We start from the raw sequence: 27679 nt of genomic DNA, 5'->3' as shown, positions 1-27679 counted from the left end.
TCCTTCATTGGGCAGCTGTACACATTATCTTCTCCAAAAATCAGTGCTCTGAAAATGAGTTCACTAATAATCTGCTTGGGCACTTGGTTATCTCTGGTCTCCCCAAATAGTTTTATTCTGTTGTAAATTTGACCCAGCTACTAACAGAAAGAACTACTTAAAATATATATATAACTTTGGTCCATGGACAATTCCCTTCCCCAGATTGTTTTTATATCTTTGCCCTTAATTAAACTCTCAACAAAGCCCCTAAGAACATGAATTATCGTGCACCTATCACAGCTGTTCCTGAATAGTTTCTGGGTGAGCTGAATGAAGAGAGAATGCCTGGGTAGCACCACAAGAGTCTTTCTTCTCTTGAGAAAGCCCCACACTGCCTCTTTCCTTGCCCAGTTGGCTCTGCCCCTGCAATTGCTGCCTCTCTTGTCTGAAGTCTGGGCAGAGCAGTAACTGCTGATCTTGGCCTGCCAGCTGGTATCTGACCAACTGTTCTTGGGCCTCCCTCCAGTTCCCAGTCTCCTGCAGGTATACCTGCTGAGCAAGAGAGCCTGGAGCACACGTGTGCCCCTGGGATGGGACGCTGGTAAGACCAAAAGCAGGAGCAACAGCCTCTTCTTGGCGGCCAACCTCCTTCTGGACAGCACGGTGGCCGACCTTCCTTCTGGACACTCCATTCAGTGACTGGTGGGGGAGCTGGTTCAATTTGTCCACCATCACCTTCATCTTCTTATCTGTGAGAGAAAAGATGTAGGGGGAGACATGGATTTAGTTCTCAAATCAGTTGAGAACCATCACTTTATATATTAACATTCCTGAAAAGATGCTGTTGATTAAAGATTAGGTTGTATCAGCTTATTGATTTGCAAATACCTTTAGAAATAAATATTTTTTCTTCCTTAAACCAAACAAAAAAACACCGCAGGGGTGCCCGGGTGGCTCAGTCAATTAAGTGTCTGACTCTAGATTTTGGCTCGTGTCATGATCTCATGGTCATGGGATTGAGCCCACTCATTGGGATCCATGTTGTCAGCACAGATCCTGCTTGGGAGTATCTGTCTCTGCCCATCCCCCACTCATGTGCACATGCTCTTTCTTTCTTGCTCTCAAAACAAATATTTTTTTAAAAAAACTCGCTGTATCCCATGCCCAATTTATAATTAATATTATTTAATAAAAATTTGATAATATCACTTCCCAGGAAAATACTTTTTATGATCTAGATAAGTCATCAAGGATTTCTCCTTCTAAGCACAATGTCTTAAATCCCAAAAACAGACCACAGTCAGGCCTTACCAAGCATGCCAACTCCCATTTGTATTAAGAAATTTGAGCTCTAAAAGCCAGTCTTACCTAACACTGGTTTTTATGACAAATTCACAATCTGAATATCTTTGATTTTATAAAACATGAATATAAACGTATGTAGAGATAATACAAACATATCAATAAACATGTATCCATATGTGTGTACACGTATGGTTATATAATAGTGGAAGGAGAGAAGGAGCACTAGACTGGGGTCCCAAAATAAATGTTTAAGTCTCTCTTCCCTGCTAGCTGGCTCTGTGACTTTCATCATGTCTCTTAGCCTCTCTGGACCTTGGTTGTAGAATTTCATATTACTCTCAGGTGGTACTTAACAGTTTACTAAAATGTATTTCATTTTAGCAGTCTTAATTTAATTATAGTTTTCTTCCCTTGACATTTCATTTGTACTTCCACTCCCCCCCCCCCCGCCCTGCCATTCAACAGAATTAATCTTCAACTCCGAAGAGTACAACATTGGTACTAGCCATGGTAACAGATGATCTGGGCACTTTTGCCCTAATTTGTCCCAATTCTTTGAAGGATGTATTATATAAGCAATAACACTTCTAGCCTTTAAAATATGATCATGCCATAAGTGAATGAGCTAACTTACCCATCATATTACTTAGAGAATAAGTAACTGATGATGAACTAGAGCTAGATAGAACTAAATACGGTTAAATGAAACCTACCAAAACAGTTGTTTATGGTATTAAATATGTGAAAGATGGCCTCTAGAAGTGACATAGCAAAGGAACAAAGAATGCAAGCTTAGAATCAAACAAGTATGGTTAGATATCCTGCTTGGTCCCTTACTTGCTGAATATATGTGCAGACTGTACTTACCCTCTGTGTGCCTGTTTCCTCATCTGTAGAACAGTTAAATTGATAGTATCTACCTCATATAATTGTTTGAAGGTTAAATAAGATGAATCATGCTAAGCACTACCCAGAATCTATGATGTAGTGAAGATTAGATAAGTAATAATCATCATAATTCAAATTGCTAGTACTCAGATAGTACTCATTCTTGCCAGGCACTGTTCTTAATGCTTTATGCCCATTCACTCACTGAATCCTCATAGCCACTCCATGAGGCTAGTCCCATTATTGTCCTCATTTTATGGATGGAAAAACAGGTATGGAGGGTTGAGTTACTTGTCCGAAGTCACAAAGCCTCCAAGTGTAGACACAAGATTCAAACTTAGCTAGCCTGGTCTTTACCATTTAACATAATTACTTAATATGATTCCATACACATAATATTTTACTTTGTCTATGTTTTACCTTAATAAAATGTATCCTAAATTAATAGCCTTTTGAATATCTTTATCTCACACAGATGGATATATTATACAGATTCACCTTAAAATAAACAAATATGCACCATCAACAAGAGAGACCCCAGATGTCTAACTTGGGAGTGTCTTTTTTCCCAAGTTTGCCTAAATTTGTATATACATTCCATTCTCACCAATTTTCTTAAATGTCGGCTCTTAGATTTGCATTTATTTGCCAAATATCTGGTTGCTGAAGGTTTGAAACATTTTCATTCATAAGTTTCAAAATTGCCTCAGATTCAATATCTCAAAAGAATGAACTTGTTAAATTCTTCTCAAATTCTACCTTTGTCTTTCTTTACCCTTTTTCAATCATGCTGTCCCTTTCAGGTGCTCCAACTACATTGTAGGAGGAATCATTCTGAGCCTCCAGAGATTCTTCATTGTAGAACTCATCTATTTTCTCACTGGCTTATTAGTTCATTGTTCATTCATTCATTCATTGTTTTCTGAGCACCTGCTATATGATAAGCCTAGAAATACAGCAGTGAACAAGAAACAGTCCTGATAGCCTTCAGTTTATGCTCCAGTAGTGGGGGCAGACAGAAACTAGAATATGCATGGATGGAGCCTGTACTAGGTCCTACTAGAAGCTCCTGGGAACTTCTCCCCTGCTCTCCAGGAGCTCCAGGAAACAGATCTCTAAGCTGATTAAGGTGAGAGCCTGGTAATAAGTGTGATAGCAAGTGTCTAGGTAAAATACTAGGGAAGACAAAAGAAGAATTACTTTATACTTACTGCCTGAAAGATTAGGAAGACTTCACAATGGAGATGACTTGGTTTTGAGGGATAATATTGTGGGAAGATATTCCAGTATACGCTTTGGCATATGCAAAGACAGGAAGCAAAAAAAAAAAAAAAATAGGTCAAGACACTGAGAACTGAGGTTGTGTATATAGATGTGCCTGTGGTGTGGGGAGTGTTAAAAGAAAAAAAAGTAATAATACTTGATAGAGGCAATAAATAAATAAAGGCTCTTGAAAACTCTACTAAGGAGTATGGATTTATTTCATAGAAGATGGGGAGGTGATTTTAGAGTAGGGAAGTGACATCTTATTTTCATCATGGGAAGAACAGGCTTTCTATGAGAAGAAAATGAACTATCAGGGAAAGAAGGTCATTTGAAAGGCTAGTGAAATAGTCTGAGCAAGATATAATAAAGAACAATAGGCCAGAGTCAAATATGTTGAAGAGAAGAATAGACAGGTTCTGAGTACAAGTTATAACAGTGGTAGTGGAAGGGAAGGTTAGTATTTATTGAACGTCTAGGTATGCATCAAGGACTTTAGAACTATTCTCAGATTCTAAGAAGACATCTTGTAATCTAGGGAAAGCAAAACAGTGTATCTCTATTGCATCAGAAGAAAACACAAAACATTTGAAGGTGCACATAAAGATACAAACCAATTGAAAATAAAAATATTCCTGTCAGGTTGTATTACCACTGGTGGTTATCCAACTTCCTGGTAGTTATAGGGGCTAATGAATTTTTCTTGAATGAATACTATAAATATAAGGATGTGAATATATTTTATATTTCCCCCAAGAAATTATAGCTTTTTTGAAAACATGGGCTTGCTCTTACTTTGTTTTCATCTTTTATAGAAATTATTTCATTGTTAACTAAACACTGATATTAGTTTCCTTTTCTGCTAAAGGAATGTTAAGGAAAGTGGGAAGCTTTTTTGGACTAGGTATCTGTAAAGTCATGTCACAGTAACAAAGTCCTTAAGTTCACATTCTGGCTAGTGTTCACAGTGTGTGCATACACGCGTGTGTGTGTACACGTGTATGCGCTCACATGCTCAGGACATGTGATAAGAGTTCAAGTTTTGGAATAGGACAAACTATTGAACCTATGGTTCAATAGTTCTGGGTTCTGGGTTTAGTAGAAAAAAGTAATTGAACCTTTGAATTGCAGTTTTCTTGTTAGCAATATGGGATAATTTGGTCTACTATCTCATAATGCTGTCATGAAAGCATATGAGTTACAGCATGTTTTAGCATATTGTAACCTAAGAGGGGCCCTATAAAGCTAAACTCTTGTGTTGCAGTTCTGTTATTGTGATGATGATAATGAAAGTGATGATAATGATGATGACAATGAGGATGACTTGAGGAAGGAACAACAGAATCATTCATAGGAGTATTTCATGGAAATTTAATGTACATACTAGTTTATTCATTATTTTAAACTTCTGTGATCTTTTTTGAGATTGGTAGATCAGTTTGGGGGATATTGACATCTTAACCATATCAAGATTTCAAATCCATGAAGATGGTATATTTCTCTATTTATTTAGATCTTCTCTCAGCCATGTTATGTAGTTTTCAGTGTAGAGGTTTTACACATCTACTGCTAAATTTAGCTCTAAGCATTTATATATTTGATACTATTTATTTTTTTTAATATGAAATTTATTGTCATATTGGTTTCCATACAACACCCAGTGCTCATCCCAACAGGTGCCCTCCTCAATGCCCATCACCCACTTTCCCCTCCCTCCCACCCACATCAACCCTCAGGTTATTCTTGGTTATTAAGAGTCTCCTATGGTTTGCCTCCTTCACTCCCTGTAAAATTTTTTTTCCCTTACCCTCCTCCATGGTCTTCTGTCAAGTTTCTCAGAATCCACATATGAGTGAAAACATATGGTATCTGTCTTTCTCTGCCTGACTTATTTCACTTAGCATAACACTTTTCAGTTCCATCCACGTTGCTACAAAAGGCCGTATTTAATTCTTTCTCATTGCCACATAGTATTCCATTGTATATATAAATCACAACTTCTTTATCCAATCATCACTTGATGGACATTTCGACTCTTTCCATAATTTGGCTATTGTTGAAAGTGCTGCTATAAACATTGGGGTACAAGTGCCCCTATACATCAACACTCCTGTATCCCTTGGGTAAATTCCTAGCAGTGCTATTGCTGGGTCATAGGGTAGATCTATTTTTAACTTTTTGAGGACCCTCCACACTGTTTTCCAGAGCAGCTGTACCAATTTGCATTCCCACCAAAAGTACAAGAGGGTTCCCGTTTCTCCACATCCTCTCCAGCATCTGTAGTTTTCTGATTTGTTCATTTAATCCACTCTGACTGGCGTGAGGTGATATCTGAGTGTGGTTTTGATTTGTATTTCCCTGATGAAGAGTGACATGGAGCATCTTTTCATGTGTCTGTTGGCCACCTGGATCTCTTCTTTAGAGATGTGTCTATTCATGTCTTCTGCCCATTTCTTCACTGGATTGTTTGTTTCTTGGGTGTGGAGTTTGGTGAGTTCTTTATAGATTTTGGATACTACCCTTTGTCTGATATGTCATTGGCAACTATCTCCTCCCATTTCATTGGTTGCCTTTTAGTTTTGTTGATTGTTTCCTTTGCAGTGCATAAGCTTTTTGTCTTGATGAGGTCCCAGTAGTTCATTTTTGCTTTTAATTCCCTTGCCTTTGGAGATGTGTCAAGTAAGAAATTGCTGTGGCTGAGGTCAAAAGAGGTTTTTTCCTGCTTTCTCCTCTAGGGTTTTGATGGTGTCCTTACATTCAGGTCCTTCATCCATTTTGAGTTTATTTGTGTGACTGGTGTAAGAAAGTGGTCTAGTTTCATTCTTCTGCATGTTGCTGTCCACTTCTCCCAGCACCATTTGTTATAGAGACTGTCTTTTTTTTCCCATTGGATACTCTTTCCTGCTTTGTCAAAGATTAGTTGGCCATACATTTGTGGGTCCAGTTCTGGGGTCTCTATTCTATTCCATTGGCCTATGTGTCTGTTTTTGTGCCAATACCATACTGTCTTGATGATTACAGCTTTGTAGTAGAGGCTAAAGTCTGGGAATGTGATGCCTCCCACTTTGGTTTTCTTCTTCAATATTGCTTTGGCTCTTTGGGGTCTTTTGTGGTTCCATACACATTTTAGGATTGCTTGTTCTAGCTTTGAGAAGAAAGCTGGTGCAATTTTGATTGGGATTGCATTAAGTGTGCAGATTGCTTTGGATAGTATTGACATTTTAACAATATTTATTCTTCCAATCCATGAGCATGGAATGTTTTCCATTTCTTTGTATCTTCTTCACTTTCCCTCATAAGCTTTCTATACTTTTCAGCATACAGATCTTTTACATCTTTGGTTCGGTTTATTCCTAGGTATTTTATGCTTCTTGGTGCAATTGTGAATGGGATCAGTTTCTTTATTTCTCTTTCTGTTGCTTCATTATTGGTGTATAAAAATGCAACCGACTTCTCTACATTAATTTTGTACCCTGTGACTTTGCTGAAGTCACGTATCAGTTCTAGCAGGCTTTTGGTGGAGTATGTCAGGTTTTCCATGTAGAATATCATGTCGTCTGTGAAAAGTGACCGTTTGACTTCATCTTTGCCAACTTTGATGCCTTTGGTTTCCTTTTGTTGTCTGAGTGCTGAGGCTAGGACTTCCAACACTATGTGAAACAACAGCGGTGAGAGTGGACATCCCTGTCATGTTCCTGATCTCAGGGGGAAAGCTCTGTTTTTCCCCACTGAGCATGATATTAGCTGTTGGCCTTTCATAAATGGCTTTTATGATGTTTAAGTATGTTCCTTCTATCCCGACTTTCTCGAGGGTTTTTATTAAGAAAGGAGGCTGAATTTTGTCAAATGCTTTTTCTGCAGATTGACAGGATCATATGGTTCTTATCTTTTCTTTTATTAATGTGATGTATCACGTTGATTGATTTGCAAATGTTGAACCAGCCCTGCAGCCCAGGAATGAATCCCACTTGATCATGGTGAATAATTCTTTTCATATGCTGTTGAGGTCAATTTGCTAGCATCTTGTTGAGAATTTTTGCATCCATATTCATCAGGGATATTGGCTGTAGTTCTCTTTTTTGCTGGGTCTCTGTCTGGTTTGGGAATCAAAGTAATGCTGGCTTCATAGAATGAGTCTGGAAGTTTTCCTTCCCTTGCTATTTTTTGGAACAGCTTGAGAAGGATAGGTATTATCTCTGCTTTAAATGTCTGGTAGAATTCCCCAGGGAAGTTATCTGGTCCAGGACTCTTATTTGTTGGGAGACTTTTGATAACTGATTCAATTTCTTTGCTGGTTATGGGTCTGTTCAAGTTTTCTATTTCTTTCCATTTGAGTGTTGGTAGTGTTTGGATGCTTAGGAATTTGTCCATTTCTTCCAGGTTGTCCAGTTTGTTGGCATATAATTTTCATAGTATTCCCTGATAATTGCTTGTATTCCTGAGGGATTGGTTGTCGTAATTCCATTTTCAATCATGTTTTTATTTTTTTGGGTCCTCTCCCTTTTCTTTTTGAGAAGCCTGGCTAGAGGTTTATCAATTTTATTTTTTTTCAAAACAACTCTGGGTTTCATTTTAGATTCTATATTGTTTATTTCTGCTCTGATCTTTATCATTTCTCTTCTTCAGCTGGGTTTTGGGTGTCTTTGCTGTTTTGCTTCTAGTTCCTTAGGTGTGCTGTTAGATTTTTTATGGGATTTTTCTTGTTTCTTGACATAGACCTTCATTGCAATATATGTTCCTCTCAGGAATGCCTTTGCTACATCCCAAAGTGGATTGTTGTATTTTCATTTCATTTGTTACCATATATTTTTAAATTTTTTCTCAAATTGCCTGGTTGACCCATTCATTCTTTAATAGGGTGTTATTTAACCTCCATGATTTTGGAGGTTTTCCAGACTTTTTCCTGTGGTTGATTTCACGTCATAGCATTGTGTTGTGAAAGTGTGCATGGTATGATCTCAATTCTTTTACACTTATGAAGGCTTATGAAGGGCTGTTTTGTGACCCAGTATGTAATCTGTCTTGGAGAATGTTCCATGTGCACTCAAGAAGAAAGTATATTCTGTTGCTTTGGGATGCACAGTTCTAAATATGTCTGTCAAGTCCATCTATTCTAATATATACTTCAGAGCCCTTGTTTCTTTATTCTCTGTCTAGAGCTTCTATCCATTGTTGTAAATAGACTATTATGTCTCCTGCAATTACCACATTGTTATCAATAAGGTTCCTTATATTTGTGATTGCTTTATACATTTGGGTGCTTTCAAATTCAGTGAATAGGCGTTTATAATTGTTAGTTCCTCCTGATGGATAGGCCCTGTAGTTAATATATAATGCCCTTCTTCATCTCTTCCTATAGCCTTTAAAGTCTAGTTTGTCTGATATTAGTATGGCTACTCTAGCTTTCTTCTGACTTCCAGTAGCATGATAGATAGTTCTCCACCCCTCCCTTTCTTTTTTTTAAAATTTTTTTTTAATGTTTATTTATTTTTGAGACAGAGGGAGACAGAGCATGAATGGGGGAGGGTCACAGATAGAGGGAGACACAGAATCTGAAACAGGCTCCAGGCTCTGAGCAGTCAGCACAGAGCCCGATGTGGGGCTCGAACCCACGGAAAATGAGATCATGACCTGAGCTAAAGTCGGATCATTAACCGACCTAGCCACCCAGGTGCACACCCCCCACCCCCCTTCAATCTGAAGCTGTCCTCAGGTCTAAAATGAGTGTCTTGTAGACAGCAAATAGTTGGGTCTTATTTTTTTTATCCATTCTGATACCCTGTGTCTTTTGGTTGGAGCATTTAGTCCATTTACCTTCAGTGTTATTATAGAAAGATACAGGGCTAGAATCATTGTGATGTCTGTAGGTTTCATGCTTGTAGTGGTGTCTCTGGTACTTTGTGGTCCTTGCAACATTTCCCTCACAGAGTCACCCTTAGGATCTCTTGTAGGGCTAGTTTAGTGGTGACGAAGTCCTTCAGTTTTTGTTTGTTTGGGAAAACCTTTATCTCGCCTTCTATTCTGAATGACAGACTTGCTGGATAAAGGATTCTTGGCTGCAAATTTTTTTCTGTTCATCACGTTCAAGATTTCCTGCCATTCCTTTCTGGCCTGCCAAGTTTCAGTAGATAGGTCTTCTACTACCCTTATGTGTCTACCTTTGTATGTTAGGGTCCTTTTATCCCTAGTTGCTTTCAGAATTCTCTTCATCCTTGTATTTTGGCAGTTTCACTATGATATGTTTTGCAGAAAATCGATTCAAATTCCATCTGAAGGGAATTCTCTGTGCCTCTTGTATTTCAATGCCTGTTTCCTTGACCAGATTGGGGAAGTTCTCAGCTATGATTTATTCAAGTACACCTTCAGCCCCTTTCTTTCTCCTTTTCTTCTGGAATTCCTCTGATATGGATATTGTTCCATTTGATGGCATCACTTAGTTCTCTAATTCTCTCCTCACACTCCTGGATTTTTTTATATTTTTCTCAGATTCCTCTTTTTCCTAAATTTGTCTTCTAATTCACCTATTCTCCCCTCTGCCTCTTCAATCCCCACTGTGGTTGCCTCCATTTTATTTCGCACCTCATTTATAGCCTTTGTTAATTCATCGTGACTATTTTTTAGTCCCTTGATCTCTGTAGCAATAGATTCTCTGCTGTCCTCTGCTTTTTTCAAGACCAGCAATTAATTTCATGACTATTATTCTAAGTTCTTGTTCAGTTATATTGCTTAAATTGGTTTTAGTATATGTGCTGCCGAAGCAAGCACTTGCTTAAATTGGTTTTGATCATTCGTTAGCTGTTGCTACTTCCTGGAGTTTCTTTTGAGGAGAATTAGTCCGTTTCATCATTTTGGCTAGTTTTCTGTCCTTTTTGCATTTTTAAAGCTTGTGTGCTCTGCACTTGCGAGCACTGTTATATTAAAGGAGGGTCATACACTGTCCAGGGCCTGTCCCTTCAGGAGGTGTTTTTTCAGGGATTGTTACTTGCTCTCTGTTCTTGTGACTTTGGTTATTTTATTAGCCTACTTGTAGTGATGTTTTGGGCCCTCCAGGTGTGCTTTGATTTGTTCGTTGGAGAAGCCTTGTAAAGGAAAAACTGATAGAGAAACAGGAGACAAAAACATGCAAACACACAAACAAATAAAAACAAAAACCTAAAGACTAAAAACAAAACAAAAAAAACAAGAACACTGACTACAAGTAAAGAACAGGGTGGAGGCGGTGCTAATGGAAGAGCACATACAATGAGAGAAATGACAGGAGTGGGGAAATAGAAAAATAAACATTGACTAGGCAGAGGGACTAAGAGGCTTAATCCAGAGAGAGAGAAAGGAAAATAAAGAAGGAGGCAGGGAAAACGAAACAACGATAAAGTTACCCAGAGAAATTATATGGCTTGATTATTCCAGAGAGAGAGAGAGAGAAAGGAGTGTAAATACCGAGGTGTAGAGCATCTATCAAGAGACTGAATTAAATATGTCTGTTTAGACATACCAATAACAAGAGTAACCAGCCTCAGCTAAGGAAGAGATAAGGAGGAGAAAAGGGAGGAAGGAGAATAGTTAATCCAGCCAATGCTGCAGCACTTGTAGGTAGTAGCTGTCCACAGGGTGTGCTGCTCCAGTGGATATGCAGTTACCCAGCTCAAGGGGCATGGTTTGGCGTTTTCTGAACCCACCTCCACTATGGGCCCTGGGAGTGATCCCTGAGGCCTGGCCTTGGCCATGGGGGGCAGGGAATGGTGATCTCCTAGTCTCTTCTCCACGGAACCAGACCCGGTGGACTCTGTTTGAGTCGTCCTCACTGTGCTGTGGGTGCAGACAGGGCAGTCCTTCTCACTCCACCAACTCCCCTGACCCTGCACTTGGCTAGGATTCAAAGTCCCACTCCATGCACTCTGGCCCTGGGGAAGCACCTCTCAGTGTGGGGATGTGTGGTCTCCGTGGCTTTGTGCCACAGCACTTCAGGGAGAACCGCCTTCTCTTACTGTTGACTGAGAGCCTCTGCCCTCACCGTGAGTCCATGGGGTGGTGGACGCAGGCAGGCAGGCTTTGTCTTTTCCCACAGCACTCCAGGGAGATGGCTGCCTTTTCCTCCTGCAGACTGAGCCCTGGATGCAGGCAGGTTTGGTGCTGTCGTGCAGCCCTCTAGGGAGGGAACCACTTTCTCCAGTTGTGTATTGAGCCTCTGACCTACTACCACACTAAGGGCTGGCTCCCCTCCTCCCCAGGTGTGCAAACAGGGAGCTGGCCCCAGTCTGAAGTAAGCCCTGCAGCTAGAGATTCGATCCCTCTCAGTCTCAGTCTGAGGTCTTTCTCCTGTCCAGCTATGGTCCCGCACCTCCCTAGCCGTTCTTTCTCTTCCCTTTGCCTCTCTGCAGAAGGGGGGGTCCCTCCCCTCTGTGCCAGTGCAGCCTTTATTTTTTTTATCACCCCCAGTTCGCAGTTCACAGTTAACCCCCTATCTTTTTTCCAGCTTTCCCGTTTTCTTCCTATTAGATTCAGTCTCTTTTCCTCCCAGGCTCTGGTGTTCAAATTCCTTTGGCTTCTACACTTCTTTGTTTGAGAGATGTGGGACGTATGGATCCCCCTACTCCTCCACCATGTTGGTCCTGTACATACTAGTTTAAACATTACAAGCATTGTTTTCAAAAAGTATATTTATAACTCTGACATCTTACAGTCCATATAGCTGAGTGTTCAAGTCCAATTCTTTTAAGTACTTTATGTACACATAGTGCTTAGTCTCTGACTGCATCCTCCTCTGAGCCCAAAAGTCTGAACTCATTCCCCTAATCACCACAGCTCCCACCTGTAAGAATTACCTTAAAAAACACCCGAAGCCTGAAATAACATTTCATCTTATCCTTCAGCATTTTCTGCCTTTTATTCTTCTCCCCAAATGCCTCACTTCCTTCAGAAAATACTTCCTAACTCATGCACTCCTTATTGTCACAACACATTGTGTGTAGAGAGGTGTATCAATCTATTTCTTATAAATATTAAGGTATTATGGCTCGATTTAAAAAACAATTTTAGGGGACCTGGGTGGCTCAGTCAGTTTAACTCATACTATATTGATGTATGCCTCAATACTTGCTGACTGGAGTTTCTCATTTGACTTGGGCAACTCTTTCTATCATTGATCACCTTTCTTTGTATGACAGCCTCGTCTTCCTATTGGGATGTTGAGTTCCTACCAGGAGGGAACTTTTTGTGCCATCAACTTATCTCCCTATTATGCTCAGTCCTATGCCAAGTACTGAGCTTGGTGTCATCTCCATAATTACTGCTCCCACTAGGAGGAAAAGACGTAGTTTATTGGGATGAGCAACTAACCAAAGAACAAGAATATTAAGTTTGCTCCTACCTGACAATTTATTAAAGGAAAAACAGGGCTTTGAATTTTTATTCTTTGGTAAAACCAATACCACTTCATAGAAGAGGAATCAAACACAACACGTCACCTATTTTCAACCCATTAAAGATATTGGTATCATGTTTTTGAAAGATCGTCATTGGAAATCTGTTCCCCCTTGTTCTTCAAGTCAGCATCTATTCATAAAAGACTAACATAAGTGTATCTTTCCTTTACAGGCCCAAAACATTTAAAAATCTCCCATGAATTATTTACATGGAAGCTCCAATCAGCAATATACCTGACAGGCTCCCTAGCCAAAAAGAAAGTGCACTGTGTAAAGGTGCCCAGGGAGGCTGGCCACCTCCCACTGTGAGGTTATAGACAGAACTAAGTCAGCACACATTATATGTCAGTGCTGACATCAGAAGGAATCAGATTCTTTGATCTCAGAACGCCACAGGAAGCTTAGATCTCAGACAAATTAGATAAAAAATGAATTTATAACAGATATGTGTCCTAAGGCATTCAGCTGAAAGTTTGGGTTTTAGGGAAGGAAGACTAGTGAATATCAAAACATATGAATGGCATGTCTCCCCTCTACCTCCACCTTATTGCTGAGTCCCCATTAAAATGGAAAGATAAGATTGCAAATTGCCCCTCCATGCCACATAGAGTCCCATTGGTGGATTTTACCAAGCTTCTGGAAAAAAGGAATAAAATACAGGAACATATATCACTTATCTATGAAAAGGTAGACTACATGGTTTCGGACCCTTTCAGGTTCACCATAGTCAGCTATAACTTTTCCAGCTACTCTTAACCTCCTTTGTCTTCCAAAATTTTCTTGGGCAAAAAATATACGGTGTGCTTATGATTGTTTTAAATTTGTGTGGGTACTACTCACTGGCTTCTTTTGCAAGGGGAACGTTAAGAGTGAATCTCTCCTCACTCTCCCACTACCCTCACTGCTCATATTTTCCCAGCCCAGTCTTCATGTCTTGCAGTTCGTGTTGGATGAATTGGATTCAGCATAGAAGGTTTAATATAACCACATGGATCTTGGAGCCTAAATAGGGTCTGAGGCAGATGGACAACTGAACAAGCAACATAAAGAATGTACTCCACCCTTGAACTGGGAGGGACCAATTTGGGGGAACAGCATGGAAGCTTTGTTGCTTCTCTCATCCCTGAAATACAGCCAGATAACACTAAACCATCCTGCACACCTAGAAAACTGATTGTTGTATTAATCCTCAAATCTTCACAACCTGAACCAGAGATCTCAGCAAGTACATGGCGTGGAGAGGGGAGTAAGCCACTGAGGGCAGGGAGCTGTTTTTGCTTGCAGAGAGAGGATGGGGATGGCGGGAGAGTATGGAAAATATCCCTCCTGCCCAAAAGCAGCTGGAGAGAAAAGAAAGAGTATACAAGGGACTGAAAAAAAAAAAAGAAAGGAGAGTGTTTAAATTCCATTAAGACTCTATAGGCAGGGGGCGTGCAGAGTCAAACTCCACAGCTCGATACCTGGTGGTGCTCTGGTGGGAAGGGTGAATCCCCAGGAGTGGAGAGCAAGGTCTTTGGGCCACACAGGGAGAGGCGGTTCCCCTGCTGGGAGGATATTTGGTAGAGGCTGTGCGGCCTCCCCACAGGCAAAGGACAAAGTGGACCTGGGATAACAAACACATTCGTTGGTGATCAAATAAGGACATTAAGTGTAAAGCCTGGCTCCAGACGTGTGTTGTGATTTTCCATAATTTGTGAAATGATGCTGCTACACGATCATGCAAACTTTTTCTGGGGTGGGCTGGCACCCAGCCACAGTCTCTAGGCATTGGCACCAGCATGGTCCCACAAACGTTCCTGGATGTGGGCAGAGCAGCTGGCCATTGCTCAGTGAGACTCTCCCCCAGAAGGTCTGAGCAGGTCAAATGTGCAGTCCCTCAAAATTGAGGGGTTGGGAAACACAGCTGCATCTGAGATAAAACTCAGGAGGGAGGTGCTGCATGGCAACCTGACGGCTTGGTCACAGACAGTGTAAAAGCACGGAGTGGATGGAAGCTAGATACCAAGGAGGGATGCACAATTGCTGGTTGAGGAGAGCACAGAATTCTGATACTAAACACTAGGTAGCTGGGTGATGCCATTCTCACCCCTCCCGCGCATGCATATACACACCTATAGGCACCACAACAATCCACCAAGTAAGCTAGTCAGTGCCATCTAGTGGAAAACAGAGCCATTACACTAAGTCTCACCTAACTGGGTCAACCTTACTCTTCAGGAACACAAGTCTCTCTGCCTGATTAGTTTATGGACTATAAAGTGCTTCATAGTTCAACTTCTAGGGGAAACCGATGTATTTCAATTGTACATCAATCTGTTTGCTGGTCCATCTATTCAATTTCCCTTTTCTTATTCTTGAATACAGAAAGAGAAGTAAAATATTTTTATTTTCCATTTCTATTAAACATGTTTTTAATTTTTTTCTACTATATATTTTACCTTTATGTAAATTTTTCAAATTCTAATTTTTTACTTCCATGTTTCATTTTATTCTATTTCATTGTATTCATTTTTTTCAAATTTTCAAACATTTCCTTTTTTTTCCTTTTGTTACCATTCCCTTTTTTCTCTCATCTATCAAGCTCAACAACCAGACCAGAAAACCCCTAGCATCCTTTATGTGACTGTTTTTATATTAATTCGCCCAAAAGAAAGAAGAGGAAAACAATGACAGCCAGAGACTTAACACAGATACGAGCAAGATGTCTGAACCAGAATTTAGAATCACGATAATAAAAACACTAGCTGGGGTTGAAAACAGATTAGAATCCCTTTCTGCAGAGATAAAAGCTAATCAGGATGAAAAAATTCTGTTACTGAGCTGTCATCTCAAATGGATGCCACAGCAGCAAGGATGGATAGGACAGAGCAGTGAATCAGCGATAGAGGACAAATTAATGGAGAACAATGAAACAGAAAAAAAGAGGGAGACTAAGGAAAAAAAGCATGATTTAAGAATTAGAGAAATCAGTGACTCATCAAAAAGGAACAACATCAGAATCATAGGGGTCCCAGAAGGTAAAGAGGGAGAAAAGGGGGTAGAAGGGTTATGTGAGCAAATCTTAGCAGAAAACTTTCTTAACCTGTGGAAAGACACAGACATCAAAATCCAGGAAGCACAGAGGACTGCCATTAGATTCAACAAAAACCGACCATCAACGAGGCATATCATAGTCAAATTCACAAAATACTCAGGCAAGGAGAAAATCATGAGAGCAGCAAGGGAAATAAGTCCTTAACCTACAAAGGAAGACAGATCAGGTTTGCAGCAGACCTATCTACAGAAACTTGGCAGGCCAAAAAGGGGTGGCAGGATATACTCAATGAGCTGAATCTGAAAAATATGCAGCGAAGAATTCTTTATCAAGCAAGGCTATCATTCAAAATAGAAGGAGAGATAAAACGTTTCCCAGACAAAAATTAAAGTCATTAATGACCACTGAACCAGCCCTGCAAGAAATTTTAAGGGGGACTCTGTTAGGGGAGAAAAGACAGGGAAAAAAATACACCAGAAGCAACAAAGACTAGAAAGGACCAGAGAACACCACCAGAAACTCCAACTCTACAGGCAACATAATGGCAATACATTCATATCTTTCAGTACTCCAAACATCAATGGACTCAGTGCTCCAGTCTAAAGACATAGGGTAACAGAATGCATAAGAAAACAAGATCCATCTATATGCTGTTTACAAAAGACCCACTTTAGACCTAAAGACACCTTCAGATTGAAAGTAAGGGATGGAGAACCATCTATTATGCTATTGGTCAACAAAAGAAAGCAGAGTAGCCCTACCTATATCAGACATTCTAGACTTTAAAATACTGTATGATGAGATGGAGAAGGGCATTATATATATATATATAAAATAAGGGGTCTATCCACCATGAAGACCTAACAATTGTAAACATTTATGCTCCAAATGTGAGAGCACACAAATATATAAATCAATTATTCACAAACATAAAGAAACTCATTGATAATAGTGCCATAATAGTAGGTGACTTCAATACCCCACTTACAACAATGCACAGATTATCTAAACAGAAAATCAACAAGGAAACAAAGGCTTTGAAAGACACACTGGACCAGATGCACTTAACAGAGATATTGAAAACATTTCATCCTAAAGCAGCAGAATACACATTCTTCTCCAGTGTACCTGGAACCTTCTCCAGAATAGATCACATACTGGGACACAAATGAGCCCTCAACCAGTACAAAAAGATGAAGATCATACCGTGCATATTTTTAGACCATAACACCATGAAACTCAAAATCAACCACAAGAAAAAATGTGGAAAGATGATAAATACTTAGAGACTAAAGACCATCCTACTAAAGAATTAATGGACTAACCAAGAAGTTAAAGAGGAAATTAAAAAGTACATGGAAGCCAATGAAAATGATAACACAACAGCCCAAAACCTCTGGGACACAGCAAAGGCGGTCATAAAAGGGAAGTATATAGCAATCCAGGCCTTCCTAAAGAAGGAAGAAAGGTCTCAGATACACAACCTAACCTTAAACCTTAAAGAGCTGGAAAAAGAACAGCAAATAAAATTCAAAATCAGCAGAACCAGGAAATAATAAAGATTAGAGCAGAAATCAATGCCATAAAAACCAAAACAAACAAACAAACAAACAGGAAAACATATCAATAAAACCAGAAGCTGGCTCTTTGAAAGAATTAACAAAATAAACCCGTAGCCAGTTTGATCAAAAAGAAAAAGGAAAGGACCCAAATAAATAAAATCAAGAATGAAAGAGGAGAGATCACAACCAACACAGCAGAAATAAACACAATAATAAGAGGATATTATGAGCAAATATGCACCAATGAAATGGGAAATCTGGAAGAAATGGACAAATTCCTAGAAACATATAAAGTACCAAACTGAAACAGGAAGAAATAGAAAATTTGAACAGACCCTTAACCAGTAAAGAAATCAAATTAGTAATCAAAAATCTCCCCAAAAACAGGAGTTCAGGGCCAGATGGCTTTCCAGGGGATTTCTACCAAACAGCCAAGGAAGAGTTAACACCTATTCTCTTGAAGCTGTTCCAAAAAATAGAAATTGAAGGAAAACTTCCAAACTCTTTCTGTGAAGCCAGAATTACCTTGATTCCAAAACCAGACATAGACCCCACTAAAAAGGAGAACTATAGACCAATTTCCCTGCTGAACATGGATGCAAAAATCCTCAACAAGGTATTAGCCAACCAAATCCAACAATACATTAAAAGAATTATTCACCCCAACCAAGTGGTATTTATACCTGGCATGCAGCGCTGGTTCAATATTTACAAAACAATCAATGTGATCAGATCAGTAACAGAAAGCACAAGAACCACATGATCCTCTCAATAGATGCAGAGAAAACATTTGACAAAATACAAAGTCCTTTCTTGATAAAAACCTTGATAGAAGGATCTTACCTCAAGATCATACAAGGAATATATGAAAGACACAACACTAATATCATCCTCAATGGGGAAAAACTGAGAGCTTTTCCTCTGCAGTCAGGAACAAGATAGGGATGTCCACTCTCGCCACTGTTATTCAACATAGTATTGGAAGTCTTAGCCACAGCAGTCAGACAACATAAAGAAAATAAGATGCATCCAAATCGGCCATGAGGAGGCTAAACTTTCACTCTTCACAGATGACATGATACTGTATATGGAAAACCCAAAAGAGTCCACCAAAAAACTGCTAGAACTAATTCATGAATTCAGCAGTTGCAGGATATAAAATCAATGCACAGAAATTGGTCACATTCTTATACACCAATAATAAAGCAACAGAAAGAAAAATCAAGGAATTGATCCCATTACAATTGCACCAAAAACCATAAAATACCTAGGAATAAATCTAAACAGAGTGAAAAATCTATACATGGAAAATTATGGAAAGCTTATGAAAGAAACTGAAGAACGCTCCTAAAAAAAAGAAAGAAAAATATTCCATGTACCTGGATAGGAAGAACAAATATTGTTAAAATGTCAATACTACCGAAAGGAATGTAAGTATTCAATGCAATCCCTATCAAAATAACACAAGCATTCTTCACAGAGCTAGAATAAACAATCCTAAAATTTTTATGGAACCAGAAAAGACCCCAAATAGCCAAAGCAATCTTGAAGAAGAAAACCAAAGCAGGAGGCATCACAATCCCGGACTTCAAGTTATATTTCAAAGCTGTAATCATCAAGACAGGTATGGAACAAAAACAGACACTCAGATCAATGGAACAGGATTGAGAACCCAGAAATGGGCCCATAAACATATTGCCAACTAATCTTTGAAAAGCAGGAAAGAATATCCAATGGAATAAAGACAGTCTCTTCAGCAAGTGATGCTGGGAAACTAGACAGCGACATGCAGAAGTATGAACGTGGACCACTTTCTTACACCACACACAAAAATAAACTCAAAATGGATAAAAGACCTAAATGTAACACAGGAAGCCATCAAAATCCTCAAGGAGAAAGCAGGCAAAAACCTCTTTGACCTTGGCCACAGCAACTTCTTACTCAACACGTCTCCACAGGCAAGAGAAACAAAAGCAAAAATGAACTATTTGGACCGCATCCAAATAAACAGCTTCTGCTCAATGAAACAATCAGCAAAACTAAAAGGCAACTGACAGAATGGGAGAAGATATTTGCAAACGACATATCAGATAAAGTTTTAGTATCCAAAATCTATAGGGAACTTATCAAACTCAACACCCAAAAAACATATAATCCAGTGACGAAATGGGCAAAAGACATGAATAGACACTTCTCCGAAGAAGACATACAGATGGCTAACAGACACATTAAAAAAATGCTCAACATCACTCATCATCAGGGAAATATAAATCAAAACCACAATGAGATACCACCTCACACCTGTCAGAGTGGCCAACGTTAACAACTCAAGCAACAACAGATGTTGGCGAGGATGCGGAGGAAGAGGATCTCTTTTGCATTGCTGGTGGGAATGTAAACTGGTACAGCCATTCTGGAAAACAGTATGGAGATTCCTCAAAAAATTAAAAATAGAACTACCCTATGACTCAGCAATTGCACTACTGTTTATCCAAGGGATACAGGTATTCTGTTTCAAAGGGACACATGCAGCCCAATGTTTATATCAGCACTATCCACAATAGGCAAAGTATGGAAAGAGCCCAAATGTCCATCTATGGATGAATGGATAAAGAAAATGTGGTATGTATATATACATATATATACAATATATATACATATATTATATATATGTATATATAATGGATTATTACTCTGCAACCAAAAAGAATTAAATTTAGCTCTTTGCAACTACGTGGATGGAACTAGAGGGTATTATACTAAGCGAAATTAGTTAGAGAAAGACAAATATCATATGACTTTATTCACATGGGGACTTTAAGAGACAAAACAGATGAACATAAGGGAAGGGAAGCAAAAATAATATAAAAACAGGAAGGGGACAAAACATAAAAGACTCTTAAATATGGAGAAAAAAATAGAGGGTTGCTGGAGGGGTTGTGGCAGGGAGGATGGGGTAAATGGGTAAGGGGCTTAAGGAATCTACTCCTGAAATCATTGTTACACTAGGTGGTAATTTGGATGTAAATTATAAAAAATAAATAAATTATAGAAAGAAAAAAAACATAAAAAAAGAAGACACATTAACAGTGGGAAAAAAAAAAGAATGTACTCCACTTTGGTTTCTCATTTGTCAATCAGGGCAGCAGTCCTGCCTACATGTTTAAGAAGGTATATGCAATAATTAAGATTCATTAATGTAGATTTTTTCCTTGAAGAGAAAAATTATCATATGTTTTGAATAAGTAACGCATTGCAAATAAGCTACGGAAATTTTAAAAATATGAGAGAAAAATGCCTTTAATTCCAAATTATATCATGAGTGTTTATTTATTGTTTTATAATATTCTAGCAGTGGATATGTTTTAGTGAACCTGAATTCACTCATGAATCCATATGGAGTTTACTTTGGTATAATTTTTGAAGTGTGAGTCTAGATTGATAAATGTTGTAAACAGTCAAATTTACTAACCCCATTTAAAGACTAACAGTTGTTTTATTTTTATTATCTCTTTTATCATGTTACATTATATATCTAATATCTATATCTCATTTATTTGAACTAACATCTGCATATATGCTTATGTCAGTATTATATTGTCTGAAAATAGTAACATAAATATTATTTCTCTGGTTGAGCTACCCATCCCTACTGCCTAAACTCAATTTCTTATTAAAATTTTGGCTTTGGGAGGCCTGGGTGGCTCAGTCAGTTAAGTGTCTGACTCTTGGTTTTGGCTCAGGTCATGATCTTACAGCTTTGTGGGTTCGAGCTCCACATTGGATTCTGTGGAGCCTGCTTGGGATTCTCTTTCTCTCTGCCCTGCCCGACTCACACTGTGTCTGTCTCAAAATAAATAAATGTAAAAAAAAATAAAAATAAAAAAATAAAAAAATTGGCTTTGTATCATTGTTCTGTATTATCTGAAGAACTTTAGAATCATCTTATGATGTTCTACACAGTATAAAATAATGGCAGCTGCATTAAACCAAAATTAATTTAGGAGTTACTGATTTCTTTGCAATATTACTCAATCCAATTAGAAACATGGTGCAATTCCCTATGTAATCAAGTCTGCTCTTTAAACTATGCAATATAGTTTGTTTTTTATATAAAAGTCTAATATACCTCTTGTTAACATTGTTTTCCAAGACAGCATCATCTTTAGTCACTATTATGCATTTCAATATGCCTTCTAACTGTATGCCACTGGCTTATACAATATTATTTTTGCATAGACCAACATAATTTTTGTGTAAGCAATTCAAATTATTTATAAATTATAGCATTTATGGGTTGCATCTTTTAAGTTAGTATTAAACAGTTATATCATCTACAATCATGTATTTTCTCTAACATTCTCTTAGTTTTTTTTATATTGTATTTCCTAGCATTCTAAAATATGTTATAAAGTTGTGGTAATGAGTTATTTGTTTTATCTTAATGTGAGTAGTACCTCTTCTGATATTCCCTTGCTAAACATGATATTGCATCTTGCTTACAGAGAACATTGGAACTCTCCATCTTATTTAGCTGAAAGTCTCTTACCCTTGGTATTTTAAAAAATATTCCCATTTTAAAAATTTTCTTAAGGAATTAAGTGCTAGATTTTATTTACATTTTTAAATTAGGAGATGTTCATATATTTTTAATTATATGACATGGACAGGCTATTTATTAATAATTTCCAAATATAGTTCTACTTTCCTGGGAACGTGGGACAATTTTTAGTCCAGAGCTGTTTTGGTCTTCCCTGCTTTTGGACATCTTTTGGCCAGCTCTCTTCTTCCCTCTCCCTGTCATTCTTATAGGTCTGTACTTACAAAGGTAAATTCACAGTCCTTTTTATTTAATATTCATAAAATACACCATATACAGTCAATAGGACCCTAAAGTGGTAGACATAAAACCCTGAAGTTAATGATTATAGTCACAAATCCATAATATCTTGCCATTTTTTCATGAATTTTCAGTTCCCAGCACTGGGAACAGAGGTTTCACACACACACACAAAAAAAAAAGTGGCCCAAGACTTGCGATGTCCATAGAAGGGAGCACTGGGGTCTGCAGCAGTAGCAGTCACACAAAGACAAAGGCAATAGCAAGGAAACTAAGGTGGCACTAGATAGCATTCTGCCTGCAAGTCAGTCACATTTTGCCAATTGGTAGGACCCCAAAGACGTACAGTCATGATCCTGTTGTTTGTGAACCTGAATAAACTTTCTGCATCTCCCAAAGAGGTTACAGTGGTGTTGTTATTCAAACTTGGTGAGCAAGGGCACAGGGTGGTATGGGGAGCACCAGGAGGTAAAGAGAACTCTGAGGTGTCTCACCTGGGAGATCTGCTCCCTGTTAACCAAATTAGGGGAGGAAGGGAACAGTTGAGAAGGAATAATACAAAATGGAGCTTCGACAGAGCAAAACTAGACTCCCTCCCTGGCATTTCTGTAAACCTGAGTGTGTGCAAACTGGACAACCAGGCCCTTAGCAAATGGGATTTGAAACAGTGTGATATGATTTAGGAGCTTGAAGGACTAAACATGTAACTTAAGATAGTGATATTCTTTTCACTCTTGGGGAATTATCTCCAATCCTTACGTTTATCAAATACATATTGTTTGTTGTGATTGCTTTACACTTAATTGTTGCCTAGAATTGTTCTTTCATTTTACCCAAAATATTATTCTTGTGTCCCAACCAAATTGCACACTCATAAAAGACAGGGGACCAGATATCACCTCTCTGCAACTAACTATACAGAGAAGATCTAATAAAGTACTAAACAAATATCAGGAGGCAAATAAATACTTATCCAATATTTATCGGGAAACATAATCTAACTACATTTAGTAAGCCATTCCAGCATCTCTCATCAACATATTACAAAGACAATAGCTTCTTCCAGGGTTTCTCAGCCTTGGCATTATTGACATCTTGAGCCAAATAATCTTTACTGTGGGGTGGTCCTGTGCATTGTAAGATGTTTATGGTATCCCTAATTTCTTCTCACTAGATGTCAGTAGTGTCCCCCCTCCCTGTGACAACTCTGACAACAATGCAAATGTCCTCTGGAGGTTGGATGACTAACTGTCCCCATTTGTCTGGGATACAGGGAGTTGTTGAGACACAAGCCTTTGATTTTTAAAACTGGCAAAGTTCTGGGAAAACCAGGATAAGGTGGCCACTCTATTTGGGGGGCCAAAACTAGCCTCTCAAGAACCACTGGCCTATGGGAACAGAGAGCCATCTATGTATAATGAATTCTTAAAAACAAACAAACAAACAAAAAAAGAAAAAATACTGCCATCGAGGCACACATTTAATATTTTGGAACCCAAAGAGGAAGTACTCATTTTCATTGAAGTAGGAGGGACTGGGAAAGACTTTATGAGAAAAAAACAAAACAAAAACATTTTTCAGCTGGTGCTTAAAAGCTTCAGGAGGTTTTAACAGGTGAAGATAAGCAATCCAACTGGGAGAAAGTGTGCAGGGAAATGGGTGGGAAGGTATTAGACACACCTGAGGAGTGAGCTAGTGAGTGTGGGCAGTGGGCATAAAGGTGAATTGCAAAGTAAGGTTACAAAGATAGGAAGGAGTCATGCCTTTGAAGTCTTTGAGTCTTAAATAACAAGAACCAACAATAAATAACACATATATATCTTACATACAATATGCCAGGAATTGCTCTGCACACGTTAGTAATATTAACTCACTTAATCAGCACAACAACCATAAGTGTGAGCAGTGTTATTATAGCAACTTTCCCAATGAGGGAGCTGATGGACATAGAGAGGATAGTTGACTTCCTTGAGGCCACAAAGCAAGTCAACAGGAGAGTCAGGATTAAATTCAGTCTGCCTGACTCCTGGCTTTCATGCTCTGAACTGTCCCATTCTTCTGCCTCTCCAACTAACTTGAGAATTCATTGGATCTAACTAGCAGAGTGACTAGCACAAATATGAATTTTATAAGCTGACTCAGATGGCTCTATATGTCTGGCTGGTAATGGTAAAATATGAGCGATATATGCACCACTCCCTTCCTCCCCCAGTGTAACTCTCCACCACCCCTGTCATATCCACACAATTTTTGGTAAAAGCCATAACATGATGAGTTTACAGTCTCAATATACTGGATGGTGGAAACAGTTCCACCAGCTGAATAATTTTAGTGCTATGGTATTGCTTAGTAAATGCAGTGTGCTTATGAGAGACAGAGCCAATTCCTTTTTTGCAAAGGCCAAAAGTTTAGAAAAAGAGAGAAAAGGGAAACTAAAGTGTCACGGAAATACTGAAATAAACCAAATTTATTTAAAGCTTGCAACAATTAGTTGTTTTGTAGCTGGCAATAATTTCTGAAGAAAATAGGAGATGCCTCATTACTTGCCTTGGAATTGATGCTCTTCAGATTTGGACATAGCTTAGGAAATAAGGAAACAAATCTGCTATGGTCCCTAAGGGAGGATTTGGAGAACACATCTTTCTATTTTTAACCTGGATGTCCTAATAAAATGGCCCCTAATACTCCCGTCTCTTCAATCTAAACTTTTCTGCAGGAACCCTGTCCCTTATCTCATTCCTGATAATTTATTAATAAGCCACCAGATAAAAAATGTTCCTTAATAAAACACCCAGGCATTGTGGACTGCTTAATGTAGTTAATTTAAGTAGGGTAACCGAGATTCATGTAGATAGCCATATTAGATTAGGGGGAGATTAGCATCACTCTTGCTGTTTGCTTAAGAATGCGGCTAAATATGCTGTTTTTCACAGTGCTGAATTCACATGAGCCTTTTCAAACACTTATGCTGAATTTACATGCAATAATATAGACAAGAGGTTTCTAGAAACCAAACAAAGTGGTCTTAGATGGAATCTGGAAAAAATTCCCGTCCTTTTCTCTCTATCTTCTTTCTTCTCACACCTACCCACTCCAAGCCTACTTCCGCCTTCTGGCATAGGTCCAGGCTGAAGTATGGCTGGCTAATTTGTTGGGACATTTCTAAAAAACTAACTTCATTTCCTCCATGAGAAAAAATACAAACAGGCAAACAAACTGATATCTACACACACACACACACACACACACACACACACACACACACACTTGCCAGAGTTCGCTGAACTAGAGGTAGAACAACATTGAACTGCTACATTTTAGTTAAACATGGTACTCATAATCATTAAAATTCATATTCTTTTTTCAAGCAGAAAATATGATAATTGACTATTCCTTAGAATAAATACAAATATTACTCTTTCTAGAGTGTATGCTTCAAAATGTTTCAGATTCATAAAAATTATATGAATATTTTTCATCCACCATATCCATATTTGGCAAATCCCTCTTGTGCTCTACCCACTGTCCTCCTGTTTTCTGTGTCTTAGAAGGGCAAAGGAAAATCATTGGTCTGAATAAATGCTTACCTTTTCTTTGCTTGGCACCAATTCCAATGGTAATATAGAAATATAACAAGCAAAATCATCTAGCATAATGTGCAATGTAAGCAAATAATGCATTTTGCTAAAAGTAACAAAACAACAAAGCAGAGCTTCACAGAGCTGACTCATTTTTAAGGGTTCCGTATTCAGCCTAATTTGCATAGTTGGTATTTGGCAACACCACTGTCTTATTTCCCAAATTCAATAATGTTGCCAGACTGGCAGCTTTGCAATAGCTAAGGGAAAGATTATATGCCTATGCTTTAGTTTTCCCTTTCTCTATGTAACAAATTCAAATGTTAAACCAATTATCATCTACTAAGAAAAAATTATAAATGTCAACTTGAATAATTGGTTAATAGCTGAGTGAATCAGATGGACTTGTATATTCCTATATTGGGGTGTAATTTCCTTGAGAAGAAGTAACAAAGAATAAAGAAGGGCCTAACAACTAAATTGATCCAGAAACTAACAACCATGTGGAGAGGGAGGCCACAGCTCATCCACGATGGGTGTCTGTTGTGGAAATCATCCCCATTGTCCAAGCTTACCTTCTCCCATCATGGCTTCTTCCTTTTCAGTCTCTACATGTGATCCTTGGCGTTTGGATGAGATGTGGATATGATTCTTTTGACCATTAGTCTGGAATTCAGCAATATCTCCACTTTTTATTTCTAGAATAATGAAAACAAATGTGAATGTTTCTTGTTTTTTAGATAAAATGACATTTTTTATTTGCAAACGTGCCCTAAGGGTTAAGGTGTTCCTCTTGTATGCCCTCAAAAAATGATTGTGATATACACATGCAATAGAATTCACATGATATATTGAGAGCTTAAGGAATAATGAAATACAATCCCATATACTGACCAGCAACTTTAAGGTTGGTTCAGTAGCCATATACAGTAAAACTAGCCACCAAATAGGACTACTGAACATTTGAAATATGACTAGCTTAAATTAAGATGTGCTGTAAGTGCAAAATATACACCTGATTTTGAAAAACTGTAAAATACCTAATATTCTTATAGTTATTACATGTTGAAATAACTTTTGATAGATTAAGAGGATACTAGAAAATTACATCATGTGCCTCATATTTGTGGTTCATGTTATATTTTTACTGGACAGAGCTGGTATGGAATGTTACAATACTCTTTTTACCTTTTATTCGGAAATAATGATAGATTCACAGGAAATATAAGGGATGGTTCATGCATCCTAAACCAGCCTTCTCCACTGTTAACAACCCAAATAACTATAATATGGTATCGAAACCAGGAAATTGACATGGGTACAATCCACAGAGCTCATGAAATTGTGTGTGCTTTTGACTGAAGACTTCTATTTCTTTTAATGTTTTATTTATTTTTGGAGAGAGACAGACAGACAGAGAGAGACAGAGAGCGACAGTGCATATGAGCATAAGAAGTGGAGGGGCAGAGAGAGAGGGAGACACAGAATCCAAAGCAGGCCCCAGGCTCTCAGCTGTCAGCACATAGCCCTGAGCGGGGCTTGAACACAGGAACCATGAGATCATGATCTGAGGCAAAGTCACACGCTCAACTGACTGAGCCACCCAGGTACCTTGAAGAATCTACTTTTGACTGATGAGATGTTTATATTCTATTCACTTATTTATTAACTACATTAATCAAAAATATATTTACATTGTTCATGCCAGGAACTATTCTAAGCAATAGAAAGACAATGAGTAATAAAGATCTGGTACCTGATCTTATAGAGCTTTTATTCTACTTTGGATAGCAGAGGATAAACAC

At 38.4% G+C, this 27679-nt stretch overlaps 1 protein-coding gene across 1 annotated transcript in view; it reads right to left on the bottom strand.

Moving 5' to 3' along the window:
- Nucleotides 1–276: 276 nt before the first annotated feature.
- PKHD1 (PKHD1 ciliary IPT domain containing fibrocystin/polyductin) overlaps nucleotides 277–27679 on the bottom strand; it is a 484216-nt gene continuing 456813 nt past the window's right edge. The window contains exons 65-66 of the mRNA XM_047102754.1: nucleotides 26450–26572; nucleotides 277–731 (exon numbers count right to left, since the gene is read on the bottom strand). Coding sequence (XP_046958710.1) covers nucleotides 277–731; nucleotides 26450–26572 — 578 coding nt within the window. The remainder of the gene's footprint in view (nucleotides 732–26449; nucleotides 26573–27679) is intronic.

Source organism: Lynx rufus, unplaced genomic scaffold, assembly GCF_022079265.1.
Source record: "Lynx rufus isolate CCGP_SWC_20201006 ecotype Redwood Valley unplaced genomic scaffold, mLynRuf1.p SCAF_6, whole genome shotgun sequence".
NCBI lineage: Eukaryota > Metazoa > Chordata > Mammalia > Carnivora > Felidae > Lynx > Lynx rufus.
This window is presented reverse-complemented; position numbering and strand designations above follow the sequence as displayed.